At 35.6% G+C, this 15845-nt stretch overlaps 1 protein-coding gene across 3 annotated transcripts in view; it reads right to left on the bottom strand.

The window, feature by feature from the left end:
- TMEM156 (transmembrane protein 156) overlaps positions 1-13419 on the bottom strand; it is a 30764-nt gene extending 17345 nt beyond the window's left edge. For 2 of the 3 annotated variants that reach the window (XM_010710285.3, XM_010710284.3), the window contains exons 1-5: positions 13263-13419; positions 8935-9216; positions 7168-7428; positions 5237-5344; positions 2326-2430 (exon numbers count right to left, since the gene is read on the bottom strand). In XM_010710285.3, the coding sequence (XP_010708587.1) occupies positions 2326-2430; positions 5237-5344; positions 7168-7428; positions 8935-9216; positions 13263-13362 (856 nt within the window). In that variant the 5' untranslated portion in view covers positions 13363-13419. The remainder of the gene's footprint in view (positions 1-2325; positions 2431-5236; positions 5345-7167; positions 7429-8934; positions 9217-13262) is intronic. The other variant, XM_031553156.1, reaches the window with a different exon arrangement.
- Positions 13420-15845: the final 2426 nt, after the last annotated feature.

The raw sequence follows: 15845 nt of genomic DNA, 5'->3' as shown, positions 1-15845 counted from the left end.
TAATCTATACTTTGAACTACTACTGTCAAATCCTACCCAGTATGAAAATGTTCCATGTCTGGAAATATAGGTCAGCCATTTAAAGAACTTCTTGCACTGAACAAAAAGCATCCTGTGCTGTTGCAGCTGAATAAAGGGAAACTGCACTGTCAGTTTAAACCCTACAAGGGAATGTTTTACAAAAACGTAATGACAGATCCAAAGTCTAGATAACATGTACTGCTCTGTATGTATTATTTTTTTTTTTTTAGCTTAACAGCACAGTGATGATACAATCTACATTCATGACCAGAAGAACACACTAAAGCTTCCCTAATATCACTGTATGTGACTATTCCTTTAAAATACCATGATTTTCTTAAGTCAGAAAGTTACCATTTCAGTCCCACCATAGAGAATATACTGTAGATCTTTCCTCCTTGCCACTGGGCTGGATGGTAATGATTCATGTACATAGTGGCAATAACAGTTTTATATAAGCGCTGTGAATTATTTATTTGTAGTAATACATTGATACTAAGCCACTAATTTACTTTGCCTCCTTAAGAAATTATTCTCAAAGTATGAGTTTCCTTCTTTGTCTTTCCTTATCCTTTCTGAACTCTGAATGCTTTGAGAAGTATCTATACTCTTTTCATCCATGAGATACCTTCCCACCCCCTTGTAATACAGAGTTGTTTATTTTCATTACAGTGTTTCCAGGATGGTTGTACTGTCTTCAGTGAATCTCAGTGTTATGTTTCTAGATTTCAAGCTATATACTCATGATAAATTAAGTACTATCAAGGGCTGTCAAGTAAGTAACCTATCACAATTTATAACCAACTATCGCAGTTGCAAATCCTGGAGCTGGAATGAAGTAAACACTTTCCACATGGTTCGGATTCTACTTTAAGTTGTATAAATTGGGAAATTGTCTGGATTCAGTAGAATCATAGTGTGTGAAATCAGTGAATATCAGATTAGAATAAGGCCCATTTTTGCAGTCTATACAACTAAGCATCATTCCGAGTTAAATGTATAGATTGAAGCAGGAGGAACATGGAAGTAAGAACAACAAACCAATATGGGATTCCTGTTCTCTTCAGTACAATAAAACTACATTTGAATTTCCATAAAATTTCATAATCAAAAATGCCTTTGGATATTCAGCACTAAAGATGACATTGTGCTAATAAAACAGGTATGGTGAAGCTACTAAAGACAAAAGATGTCAGGGAGATAATCCCTTTCCTGGGGGATGAAAATAATGAGCTCATAAATATATCTTAGAGGTAGCTTGTGCTCTAAAACTGAGGAGTATAAATTGTACTCCCAGGAGAGTTCAGACAGACATGGAGCTATTCACTCTTTTCTAGGTAAAATTGAAATGCCATGAGTTACTGAATTGCAGAGGGAAATTGCAATTCTCTAATTCTTCAAGAATTGACAAGACAAACAGCGAGGTACCCAAGCCTAGACAAATTTAAAACCATTTATTTCATTTGCTGGCTCTGTAGCTGTTCTTGTTTTAAATTCATTCAAAGCTATTATTCTTCATGTTTATGTTTATCTTTGAGAAGACAGAGCTCCCTTTGTGGAACCATTATTGATTGAAGTTATTGAAGTATATGACTTTTCCTGCAATATCAGTAACACTCAGAGCCATATTTGCTAATTTACCCTCATACTTATTTATTATTAAATTCTAATTTTTGCAAATAAAACTTTGAGTTTAGCCATGCCCCTTAATTTATCTGTGCTAAACACACTATACTCTCAGAAGACCATATTTTAATACCAATCTGAAATTATTAAATTTTACTTTGTTGGAATCTTTCTCTAGCACTGGGCTGCTAAGTGCCACCAGAGACATTCTCTGAGCCATTCTCTGCTATCTCTGTCCGTCCCATCCTTTAGTAGCTGATTTTGTCAAATCATAAATATATACAGCATACATTTGATTGCCTACATTTGTGTACACTTTCCATACACTAAGTATTTGGCTGCAAGACTGAAAACATGGCATACAACATGACTAAAAATTAAATTGAAGTATTAAAAACAACAAAACAACAAAAGGGAACAGTCCTTAATGTAAAACATTTGGAAGACTGACAGAAGCATTCCCACATAATATATGTCATTGTACAGACTCACTGTGAGAAGTATTTATTTCTGATCTAAATATGTTTCTATAACATAAGCCAGATCAATTTTTTGTAGGATCAGGGTAACTCTGAAGCAAACCAGAGGCATCCCTTGACAGAAAAGACTCAAAAGCATTTCTTGAACTCTCCATGCTTCAAGATGTGTTAACTTTTTATTTCATTTTATATTACCTACCAGGAAATAGATGAACTTTAGTAGCAGAAATGGTTCTTATATCATGTCTGGAACCACTTTTCCCTTGATCAGTAGAAACTGTTGCTGCTCCTCTGCGCTTACAATCTGTTTTAAACAAAATGAGATATCCTTAGCTATGAAATAATATACATCAATTATTAGAGGGAAAGTGGGTAAGCCCCCCCATACTTAAACTATTTAACATCTCCCATGAAAAAAAAGGAAGGTTTTGTGATAAGGTCTTGAGGAAAAAATGAGCCTGATGGTTTTTATTTTTCCAAATTAAATTTTATGTCTTCATGCTTGCCCTTTTCAAATTATTCTTTCCCTCCTCTGGAGCACGTACCTTGAGAAAATTTTGGAAGGTTATCAAAAAAGTCACTCTGTATGTTCCAGTGGAGGTTAAAAATCTCACTGCTAACAGTGGAATAGCTAGAGTTGAGTGTACTGGAATCCTAGGAAGCCTACAGCTTATTTGCTAGTTTGTGGTGTTCACCTTTGGGAGCACAGTATAAGAACAAGCTCTATATCACTGAGAGAAAGATAGAGATGATCTTATTAGCACTGATCTGTAAAGACAAAAGTCCAGCTCTCAGCATCCAACAACAGACTTGCCCCAGTATTTTTATTTTGGGAATGCTAAAAAGGAAAAATCATCTTTAAGAAATTCATAAAATTAGCATTGTTTAGGTCATGGTATTCTGTGAACACACAACTGAGATATAACATGCTGAAGTCCTAAGTCTGCATTCCAATGGTTAATGTTAAAGGATGCTCTGGAATTGGCTTTAAGGCAAGACTGGAAGAGTAATGGTGAAAGAACTAATTTCTAATTTAGCTCCTTTGCCATGGATCAGTTGCAACCTCCTCCAAATTTATTTGGCTATTTTATTTTATGCACTCTTGGAAATAACTTCATTAGTGTTTCAAAGAGTCTCAGAGTCTGCCAGACAGAATATCTTGGAATGTCTCAAGAGGAAATGAATAATTCCACATTTCTTACCAGATTTCAGTAGTGCTCAGAAATTAAGAGAAAAAGTACTGACTGAACTATGACAGTAAAAGTTCATAACAGCTGTTTTAGGCTCATAGTGATATTCTGACAGATTCTTCAGGCACACTGAAAAAAGCAGTATGTAGACTTTTGATTAAAGATGGCATAATGTATACATATAAGGAATAAAAGTTTCAAGTCTAATTTTTATGTGCTTGTCTTTTTGCCAGTAAGATACTGATGTTGTACGTGATGTTATAAATTGTAAATATAACTAATAAAAACACTGTTCCTCTACAAACAGGAAATGTTCTCTAGAAACTGATTAGAAATCAGAAGCCCCCAAAAGGCATCTTTTCTTTCCTGCTTGTGCCTACAACAATTCTGAAAAACTTGCATTTAACAGAAAACTAATGTTTAAGAGTAAAGGTAGTAAATCATTAATCATCACTACTAGCAGCTCTGCATTAAAATGAGATGTTATGACTCAGAGTGAAGACAATCACACTCATGACATTTGTGGTAGCTTTCAAAATGCAAATAAAAGTCCTTCAAACCAGAGCATTTAATAGCCTACTTATAAAGACCTATTTTACAGTTCATGGAATTTGTACATGTATTAAATTGCATTCAGAGTTTGGTTCCAGCAATAAATAAAAGGTCATGTATTTTAACCAAGATAATATGATGAGGTGATTGTTTTGTCATTTTGAGGGGCTGTCACTTTAAGCAATTGTTTCACTCATTAATTAAAAATATATGTATAAAATATTTATATTATGTAAATACAAAAAAAAAAAAATATCACAGAAACATCCTGATCATGGAAACATCTTGTGTGTAGGCACTCTTCTGCCTTCTGTTCAGCTGTCGTTAAAGCTAAACTCCTGTTGCTCTTTCATTACAAATCTGCCTGTGGATATAGTTAGGATGATAATGGGAATGCATGTAGCTTATCATTTTTTTATTACCCTTGTGACCAAGGTCTCTGTTCTGTAGCTCCCAACTACAAGGAGAATGGACATCTGTCTGTTAATAGAAACTAAGTGCTGGTTCTCAAGAAGTTTCCTACTCACTCAGGCCTGACACAAGTAGAAAGTCTCAGGAAACTGCTGTGAAAAGCATTTGAAAGCTGTTCTACTAGGTAAGAGGTTAAGTAACTTTTCACAGTGATGAAAGTGTATGCTCCCTGTACCACATAGCTCTGACTTCTAATAAAAGGTAGAGACCAGTAGCTGACAAGAGGTCAATTTTCGGCATAGATTTTCTGCAGAGTACTTTATCTTGGTTGTCCAAAATTCTCATGCTTAGAGTACTCCTACACTTTTATTCTTGCTTATCCATGGCATAGTGCTATAAGAAATATTGTGAATCCTAATTTAAGACTCTGGCCCAAGTGAATTGCATAGGAAGAACCTGTTTTGTTCAATGAAGGCAATGTGTAGAAATAATCGTTTCTGTTACAAAATAACAAGTTATTCCATAGCAAAGTTAGTTTTTTAATTGCTTTGAGTACGAAGGGGTATTTAAATCTGTTTATAATGGTCATTGGCATCTCTGCTTAAGACTTAGATCAAAGATCAGGAGTATTCATTTCATCTACTGAAATGAGTCTGAAACTAGAAGCTCTTTAGACAAAAGACCATAGGCTACCAATATCTGTCAAAAAAACAAAAACAAAAAAACAAAGAAACAAACAAACAAAAACAATAGACTTCATTTAACAGCAAAAAGCTTGGATTTGCATCCACAATTCAAAGATGAAAGGGATCAATCATCTGAGTATTCCAGATGTTTCTACTACCTTACAATTAAAATACTGTTGTCTGAAACACATTATAATAATTGATAGCTTTGTTATTGTCAATTTTTCATAATGTAGATGTTTAGTTTCGTGTAGATGAACTTGTTACTTACAGTTTTGGCCATTTTCTTGGACTATTTTGTAGATGACAACTGAAACAGTCAAGACAATAACAACTGGAATCATACTGAGCCAAATGATCTTCGTCATACACATTGGATCTGTCCATTAAATGTAGAAGAGATCAAATTAAGCTGGAAATCACAATTTTACATGCAGCTCATCCAGTAAGAAAATGCTTCAAAGATCAATGTTTATATTTAATGTAAAACAAGGAAAATGCATATCCTCCCTTCGCTTGCTTTTTAATGGGACACAGAAGAAATTGATTCACTCTTTAAGGTTCACCTGTACTGGCACTCTCAATTTCCAGGTCCATCTTCACATATTTTCCTTCAAAGAAGGAAAAATATTATACATAGAAATTTTCTTATTAAAAAGTAAGAAAATACCTCCCATAGAAAGCCCATGGGGAATACATTTAACAAAAGCTACTTTGGGGAAGAGCTGGTGAGAGTCTGGGCGAGCGCAGGAGGAAAGCTGCTCTCTCAGACTATGGCAACTGAGACATTAACCCACATTCCTGTGGAATCAGTTCAGTATCAAGTGCAAGCCTGTACTGTGTACCACAGAGGAAGGGCATGGAGAACTTTCCTCCCCAAAAGACCTTTGAAACCTCTTTGGCAGCTGCATGCTAATGCATACCTTGACAAAAAAAAATTAAAACAATTACGTCTAATAAAATATTAAGAAAACAAACAAACAACAATTTGACTCTGACTCATAAAATCATATTACTGGCCACAGCCAAACCACTGTTTTCCCTCTCTTGATGTAGAATACTATAATTAGACCTATATTAACTTTGAATGACTTCTCCTCTGAGAAGTCAAGAGGTAACTACCAATGAGGCTTTCAAGTAAGCACAGTTCATCCTTCCTAATTCATAACTAAAAAATACTTTTTATAGAAGTCACTTAGGCCTTCTCCTTTCAGACAGGGGACTGTACTCCATCTTGTAGTAATTCGTATTGGCTTGCATGCCAATAGTGCCCAGTCAAAGCTCTGTATACCTCTCTAGCTTTGTTTTGAAGTAAGCCAAATAGTTGATAATTTTTATCAATAATTTGAAATTACTATTAGGAAATGGTGGTGAGATCATAGCTTTGAAGTTAGTGGGCAAGTTGAAAACTATGCTCATATGTAGTCCTATTAAAAAAAAAAAATTAAAACAATTAAAGTGCCCTGTCTTTACTAGGATTTAACCTGGAAATATTTTACACAGGTTTATCCAACTCGAAAACGCTTAACTTTTCCAGCAAAGGCATAGCATAAAATGTGCATTTGCCTTACAAAACTAAATGAATGTAATAATTTAGCAATTCCCCAATGGAAAGTGTAGCATACATGGGCTGGAAGGCCTGACTGTCGTCAGGCAACCTCCTGCAGCACAAAGAGAAACTTAAATAGCTGTCAGGCTGTCCTCTGGGAAAACTAAACCTAGCTCAGCGGAATATTTCTCTTTTAAGTAATGCTGAAAGTAGAATGTTGCTGCACAACATTATGAAAAGTCAAACTTGTCTAATGGTTGTTCTGCCTTCAAAGTTAACTGAAATTGTTTAATTTATCTTCTACACAGCAGAATTATGCAATTATGGGGGAGGGAAAAAGAAAAAAAGTAATTCCAGCTTTTTTCAAACATGTATTTTGTAAGTCTGTCATCATTAAGTGGAGAAAAAAAATTACGAACATTTACAGATGGTTATTTTTCTGTATTGTTTCTAGGAAGAAAAAAAAACCAAAAAACAACAAAACATAGCAAAATGTGTCAGTTGACTACTTACAATGGTCTTTTACTAAGGGACGATCAAAATTGCATTGTTTTGTTGTGAAATAGTTTCAAATGGTTGCTGAAAGCAGATAACTACCTACTGCAAATTTTTTGCAAGATGCAAATTGTTTCCGAATCTCCTTTGTAACTTACATTCCACATAAGACTTCAGTTGCAGTGAAATATTCATACAGCCATTTTGGTCATTGATCATAGCCATGAGACAAGAGTGATTTAGATATTCTTCAGCTGCACTTCTTCCTCTGACCATGGAGTTGTTGATGTGGATTTCCAGAATATAGTAGGTACTATGCTCTACTTCTTCATTTGCATGAAGCATGGTGAAATTAAAATATTTATAAAAAGAAATAGCATCTTCCATGTTCACTTCAGATGAGACTTTTGCTATAGGAACTACAAGTTTACCAAATAAAAACAAACAAACAAAAACAAAAAAACTGTTAAATAACAGTATACAATGAGAGACAACTCTCAGAGCAATAAAATATTTTCTGTCTTATTTAAGAAAATAAATAGTGCATTTTTACATTACTGACTATAACAAAATGGACAAAATGTTCAATCATCCTGAACAGTTATGAGGAGTACTGATTATCTTTACAAAATCCATTTCCCCAGCAAATTATTGCCTTTTTTTTTAATCTTATAGCTAGCTTCAAAACGTTGTTGTTGTTCTTGCTTTGTCATATGTTGTCAAAGCTAACAAAGCAAAAGACTGAGCTATGAAAGAAAAGAAACAATAAAAGCTGTACAATGATAGACATCTGCAGTGCACATCCAGCTCATGTGCTATTAGTTGCAGAAAGCCTTTGTTTCATTTCAAACCACAAGCTGTGAGGCTTATAGAACGTTAACAACAAATACAGGTAAATGAGACATTGTCAGAAGTGTTAGAGTTGTGTGTTTATAAATGAGAACAGAGTTTGTCCACATATTCGCTTGTTTTGGTATTTTCCACGCTTGGAAGGACAGCTCTGTTTTTCAATAAGGAAATGATGCCGTTTAAAGAGAACTGCATTTCTCACATTCAGGTCTTGGCCTCCTGCCCCTGTAGCTGGCAGTGTTAGGAAAGCAAAATTCAGAAGCTTCTCCTCCAAATGTTTTCAAATACACTGCAAGTGCATAAGGCACAGAAGGAACATACTGCTACTACTCTGAAAAACTGTGGATGTTGCTAAGTATTTCATACTGCTGGGCCTGTCCTTGTTCAGTGCTGCCTTCTATTAAAGAAATGCCACTAAACCTTTATGGACATTATAGATTATATGCACAAAAATGGTCATTCAGTTCTTTTAATTTCTGCATAGCTGCCATGTAAGTAGTTACCATCTTCGATTTATTTCTTCAGATACTTGATTGCAAATTTTCATCATATAATATCAGCCATCAGCAAGCAGAGATCCACAGTGACTCTTAAAATTAAACCTATTGAGAAAACTCATCAGAAACTATAGAACTCTATTTTTATAAAATCCAGCAAGAAAAAAAGAGATCAAAATGCATTCGTAAAAAACCCAGCTGGTAGGGGTCAAATTTGCAACAGAAATAGTTGGACAAGGCAATCTCACAGCACTCCTTGCAGACCTTGTGATAATGAATGTTCCCCCATACACAAGATCCTCAAAGAAAATAAATCAGCACTCACAGCCAAGAATAACTGCTGCTACAAATATGAACAAAAAAAACTGTGTATTGCAGCAATGCAAAGAATGCTGTTAAGGAAAAAAAAAAAATCAAACCAACCAAACAAAAAAATAACAACAACAGTATCTGTAGAGTTTGCAAAGACATTGGAGAACAAGCACCATATTATCATCTTCTTCAACTACCAAACCAAGCTATGCATCTTATGCTATAATTAACTACTTCCAAATAAAGTACTTTGCTTTTCCTACTTACTTTTTTTATCTATTGGTCTTGATTCTTGATGATAAACATTCACATCTCTGCCGGATTCAGACTCTGAGTACTTAGTATTTGACTGTTGTTCACTATTAGAGGACAGGCAAATACATGGAATATTTTGGAAAGCTGAATGATTTACAATGGTCTTCAGTAAGACAATCTGATTTTCTCTTTTTTGTTGCAGCGATCTTTTGCAAGAATTATTAAAAGTACAAAGTGGAAAGGTGATGTTAATTAATGAGCAGGTATCCATGCACGATACAACTACAGTGTTAGCTGAAAAAAACAAAGAGTACTGTATTAGCAAAGCCATCTCTTAGAGTACATGGATAAGTAAGTGCATTTAAGTTTCATGTAAAATACCCTTTAACCATCATACAATGAAATGCACTTCTTGAGGGTTATGGCAGAATATCGCATGCACCATCAAGCAAGGAGAAGCAAGCAGAGAATATTTTCCCAACATACATTTTGGATTTTATTACTGAGTTACATGGAATATCTTTCAGTACTGAGTTGCATTTGTGGTGATCTCTAGTGTCATTCCTGTTTCAAAGTTGTTCAAATTTCAGTGTGCTTGAAGAGAAAATGAAACCCACTTGTGTTTGAAACAGGAAACATAGCCCTGCAACCATGCAGTTGAACCCACCAGAGTGATCACACTGTAAAATAGTTAGGAGAATGAAAACTTTCTCTCCAATGACACTTAAACCCACAGAAATACTTCTAAATCCTTCAGCCACCCTTCCTGCTTTTTTTCTATTCAATCATTAAACTTAATGCACAGTGTTTTTGCTAGCTGAATTTCAGTACCAAATTACTGCAGCTGAAGCACATTAATGCAACAAATAACAAAAAAAAAAAACCAGTGTTAATTATTAATGCATGTTATTTTAACCGTCTTCTACATTAAAGCAAGGCTTTATTATATGAACTGTGTATTTATACTTGAGTTAACCTTGAACTATTTTTTCAATATGAAAGAAATTGAAGATTAAAAATCTTCTGGGACTCCAACATGAAATATGTATTTGTGAACACAAATAATCCCTCCCGTGAGTTGATGTGGTGTTAACCCATAGTATTGTAGCTATGCTTCCAATTCTGGTAGTATCTTTGCATGTCTGTGATATGGAAATTTTGCATCTAACACTCATTATGAGTGATACATTCATAAATCCTTACATATAGACAGGAAAACAGCCTTTGATTGCTCCAGTACTCATCTGCAATCTGACCGTTTCAACAGCCATCTGTGCTCATATCAGAGCTGCCTGGCCTCGGAAACAGATTGGTGAAGGATTTCAGGCAGGAACAGAAATAAAATCCAAAATCCAGTGCCAAAGTCAGTTACCTTCACTTTACTAACATTATATCAGAAAGTGATAAACTCATAAAACATAATACATTGAAATGTAAGATATCATATATATGGGTAAGAAAAAATCTAAGATTTTATGTTTCCATTAGGGAAGTCAAAATATTTTCCTCAAAATGCTTTTGATATGACCATTCCGGAGTGGAGCAGTTCTTCCAGCTGGAGGAGGTGGTTTGGGCAGCCATCTTCCAGTCAGATGAGCCAGCATCAGACGGAAAATGTTTACCTTCCTGGCATGCATGTGGGGAACTGGTCAAAGACTACTGCCACAGCTTTCAAGGTCAGCAAACGGCAGTTCCCCACCAGGCCCCTTTCACTGAGTTTCTACACAGCCCTAGGAGTCTGCTGACTGTGGTTAGAGGGTCTGTGCACAGCACCATGAACTCCATGTTGCATCTCATGCTCCACATGACCAAACAGGCTCAAGAGCTGCCTAATGCTGGCCAATTTACAGAGCATAAAGAGTATGTTAAATGATTGGAAAAGTTTGAATGCTGTCCTGTTAGGGAGGGTACTTACCATCCTCTTGCAAGATCTTTACTGAGAAAAATCTGTAACCCACATATTTAATATTAAGAAATTCTCTGGTTATTAAATCCTTTACTAAGCCTCTATTTAGTTTTCTGTTTTGTTTTCTACTGAAAATCCAATTCTATTAAAATGAAATTATTCATAGGGAAAATTTGAATTTGTACAAAAACTTATTTGCCTTTAAGAAAATAATAAATATTTCATTTTGGATTAGCTTAACTGTTATTTTTTTTTTCTTTTGATCTATGATACTCGGTTTCAAATCAATTCAGCAGTGTACAAAATCGCATTTTTATCACTTCTATGCAGAAACGGTAGCAAACACATAATATGTCAGAGATGGCAGAGGCCTACAGTACAACATGGGGAGTACATACACAATAGATTTATATAGATAGATTTACAGGGGACACTGTCCATCAAATAGCCAGACTCAAAGGAAGAGACCAGAATTGAGAGAATCAGGCTAAAAAAAAACCAACATCTTGTTCTAAACCAAGGTAGTGTAAAGCTTCAGAGACTTTCAGCCAAATAGATCTGTTGTTTTACGAATTTGAAGGAAACAAGTTTCAGTTTTGGTGATACTGAACTGTTCTTTTCTGATAATTTTTTAATGGCTTGGGTTAGATTTCTCCCATAATGTCTCCTTAAGGCATAATCTTCAATTTTATTCACTGGAGTCAAACTGACTCTGGAATCAAAATAAATGCTAGAGCTTTCCCTAGGATAAAAAATTGTAAGTTTCACTTACATTACATTAAAAACCTGAAGTACCTGCAGTGTTAATGTGATCTTAGACAAGCCTGTGGAACAAGGTCTCAACCACTCATTTCGGAGCTGATCATAGAAGGCACAGTGGCTACTTTTTACATGTCACTGAAGATTTCCAGTAACAAATTTTTGTGGGGAAGTAATGTCCACAGCCTCCTATGATAGCCAGCAATTTTAAACACCTACAGGAAAGTAATTCTGTACATTTTAAGCTTGCTACACACTTTGGATTAAAAACAGTTCCCAGAAGGTTTTCAGTGAACCAGAAACCAAATTCCTTGGAATTTTCATATTAAATTGTTCTGTGTATTTACTTTCCTCACATAATTCAGACATTGTTGCACAGTCTTTTATATTATTCTATAGTTTTTAGAACATCCAAAATATGACTATGATTCTAATCTTCCAAATACAATTCTGTGCAGCGCGCTGCTCATCTTCATTTTATACATAATGTGATTAAGACCATACATAAATTTCAGAATTGCAACAATCATGTTACTGCAGCGTGAAGCAACTCCAAGAAGAACAGTCTAGGACAGTTACAGTGGAAGAATGCAATTACTCTTGAATGTTTGACAGTAACGTCAATGTTTTCTTCTGCCGATATTCGTGGCATTGTTTATTTGTGATGTCTGTGCTAGTAAGTCCTTTGATCACTTCTGAGTAGAGGTAAAACATTCATTATTCCAACATCGTAAACTGAATGATTGTTTTCATAATGTTTGAAACTTACAATAGCTTACCAAGTTTGTTGGTTTATTATCTATGAAAAACTATAAATTATATTCCAGCCATTGTCACAGTGGCTGGTTTTGATGAATCAATATAAAAATATAAATGTAAGTAAACGAATCTTGGTATATTTGGTATTAATTTGTTTGCAGAAAATTACTTCATAAAGAAATTGCTTCATAAATAATGCAGTGATACCTAGGAACAGAACAGCTGTCAAGGGGATTCTTTTTATTATAAGATTTACCTTATGCAAAAACTTACTTAGGAACAGCTGTGACAAAGCTATTTTAATATTAATTTATTTATGAATTTTTAAGAAAGCACTGAATGCATTGGTTACACTCATATACTTTGTATTCATCTTAAATACATTGCTGACCTTTAGGATCACCAATATGTATTTGGGATTTCTGTTAATAGATTTGCTTCACTGAGTTATAATACCAATTCTGCCCTACTTTTTTATTGTGGTACCTCTGCATCCTCTGCTTATCTCCTTCATAGGTTATATCTCACACCAGACAGTAACCGTATGAAGATTTATAGCCATTTGTGTTGAGAGATTTAAAAAGAAAACTTATTTTTTAAAGACATGGGTAGTAGCTGCTACTTAACATACACCTTTCAACTACTAATTTAATGAGGAAGCAAGTAAAAAGTACAGTTATATGCATATAGTTACTAGAAATTTTGCAGTGTACATAAGCAAACAGCAAACTTTTTCAAATTACTACATATAATTAATTCTGTTAAAAATCTAAAGAAAACAATCTATATATACAACTTACACAGTTCATACGACTATAGCATCGTAACTATCACTTTCAGGAAAGCACATGCCAACTTTTCAATTGCAATTAGACTTGAGAACAAGCAAGGGGTCCTTTAAAAGCTGATCACTCACCTTCATGGACTTTGAAAAACTCAGGTAAACATAAAATAAACATGGTGAGTACTCCTAGTGCTAACCTGAAGAGTTCTGATTTTTTCAGAATCAAGCACATGCCACTGAAGCACTCCCATCTAGTACAGAGGTGGCAACTTCCTTCCTGGTTTAGCTTTCAGCGTGGTGTGGGCTTTATGCAAAACAACATCTATCCATTTCCTTTTTCTAATATGACTTTTTCTTTTACTCCTTGTTATGTTGTGGAGAGAGTAGTTCTGTCCTTATGTTGGCATGTCTGAGAATGATTCAAGTGAAACAATGAAGATAAAATTAATGTATCAGGATGAAAATACAAGAAAACACACACATAGAAAACATTTCATTCATCTGGGGCAATTTTGTTTTAGGAACATCACCCCCTAATGGCCATTTTCATATACCTTCTGAACAATAATATAATCATCTTTGCGAAGAAATGTTGTTCTCCTTTCGCCAAGAAGATTAAAAAAAAAAAAGTCAGAACTTCACTAAAAAATAAGTCAGATGAGTCAGATATGTAGATTTTATTGTTTTATTTATATACATGTGCACTGGGGCCAGGATGTGTGCATATGATATTTAACTTCATGTAGTACTGTATCTTTAAGACTTTGATAGATTGGTGATTCAATCATTACAAGTTCAAGTTTCTGATATGGTAAATAAGCCATGTTTTAAGTCCAATGAACTGAGGATGAGATGTTCATAGCATCATTGTGCCTTATTCTCAAAGGACAGCAGATGTGTTGCAAATCTGTACTGTGTCTTCAGCATGTTATTAACCTTTACATCATGCGAAGTCTGGAAAGAGCCATTACTATTTCTATACTGAAGTAGTCATAATTTTACAGCTAAACTTTCCAGTTAGAAAAGTGAAATCCAGATGAGACTGCAAAGAATATTTCTGGAATATTCTGCATAAAAGTATCCTGGATAATGCATATGTAAAAACAATGTTTCTCAAAGATAGAGCATCTAGAGTATGAGAGAATTGATTAATGCAGTTCTTTTCTGACAGAATTTTTCCTACAACCCATTAAATAGTGAGTACTGCCAAACAGAAGCAATGCCATTGAAGTTAAAATAAGAAATGTCCCATGAACCTGAAATGCCCCAAATGTTATCTAGTTGCCTCAAAAGTTGAGTAAGGCCAGGTGGAATTTAACCCACTGTAGAAAGACTTTTGATGGAGCTTTAATAAATACAAACTTGTTAACACAAAATTTTAAATGTAGCAATTTTATGTGATGAAATCAATAAAAAGAAAGCAAAATGAGCTAATTTTATTTGGATGGTGTAACCTAAGTAGCAATCATTATAATAATACATAATACATCTGAGTTGGAAGGGATCTTTAAAAGCCATCTAGTCCAACTCCTCTGCAATGGACAGGAACAGCTACAGCTGGATCATCATCCAGAGTCCCATCCAGCAATGATACAGAAAGTCACCAGTATGACTTTAAAATATAAACTATAACCACAGCACCATTTATACGCCATTTCAGCAAGTTAGCTCTACATTGTGAGAGACTGTGCTGCTCCTGAAATATCTCCCATATTATTTATACTTTCCTAGGTTTTGCTGGTGTTTACTCACCCCTTTTGCCCAGACAGAATGAAGAAGTCTTTCAGAAACTGCAGGAGGACTTTGGCAAGTAATATGCATGTCTATCCCTTTCTAAGACACTCAGACTTTTTTCAGGCATGTTTTAGCTCAGTCTCCCGTTCAGGAGAATGGCACAGGACCTGTCCCTGCACCCCAAGGACATCCTATGCCTACGCATGATTACCCCGAGACAGCTCCGTGTGTGTAAATGGGTGTCTGCCTGGACTGACCACTGACTGCAGTGAAAAGCGGAGTTTTCCTGCTTGGGGACACACTTCTGTCCACCTACTTAATAATTTTTCCACAGCTTGACGCAATTAGTGTCTTTGAAAACACTACTTCGCAGTGCAATTTAGTGAAAACTGAGTAAATCTTTCAGAGTCAGTCATGAAGACCACAGGCAGACGGAGCACTCAGCCAAGTAGGCTGCGTGTCCTTACAAATTAGGCAATGAAAGCCCAACATGCATCTGCTTCAAACACGTCCCACCATGCTTCACCGATGATCTCGCACACCCTTAAATCAGCTTTATCAGTCAGAGGCACATCTGACTTGTCACACAGTCTATTAATTTGGAAAATTATTCTACTTTTGGGTGGCAGAAGTCAGCGATAAGGTGCTATGAGGAGTGCGGCAGAGGTCAGAGTGCGTCTGTTAAAAGGTGAGCACAGGCTGCCACAGCACTACCCGGTGCCATGAGAGGTGGTTAAATGTTGTGCCTTGTGTCATTGCTGATTTATTTCAACTAAATGGAGGACAGAGAGCACGACAGAAATAATTCGCTTCGCCGTGTCAAAATGCAGACAAGGGTACCCAGCGCTCAGAACGAGGTCTGCACCCGCGTTAATTAAGGAAAACCGTACAGGCGAACCAGCGCCTCCCTTCGCCGCCCGGCCGACAGGGGGCGCGCGGCGCCGAGGGGAGCGAGCAGCCCGGAAGCGGGGCCGTTGGCTG

The sequence above is a fragment of the Meleagris gallopavo genome, chromosome 4 (assembly GCF_000146605.3).
Source record: "Meleagris gallopavo isolate NT-WF06-2002-E0010 breed Aviagen turkey brand Nicholas breeding stock chromosome 4, Turkey_5.1, whole genome shotgun sequence".
NCBI classification, from domain to species: domain Eukaryota; kingdom Metazoa; phylum Chordata; class Aves; order Galliformes; family Phasianidae; genus Meleagris; species Meleagris gallopavo.
This window is presented reverse-complemented; position numbering and strand designations above follow the sequence as displayed.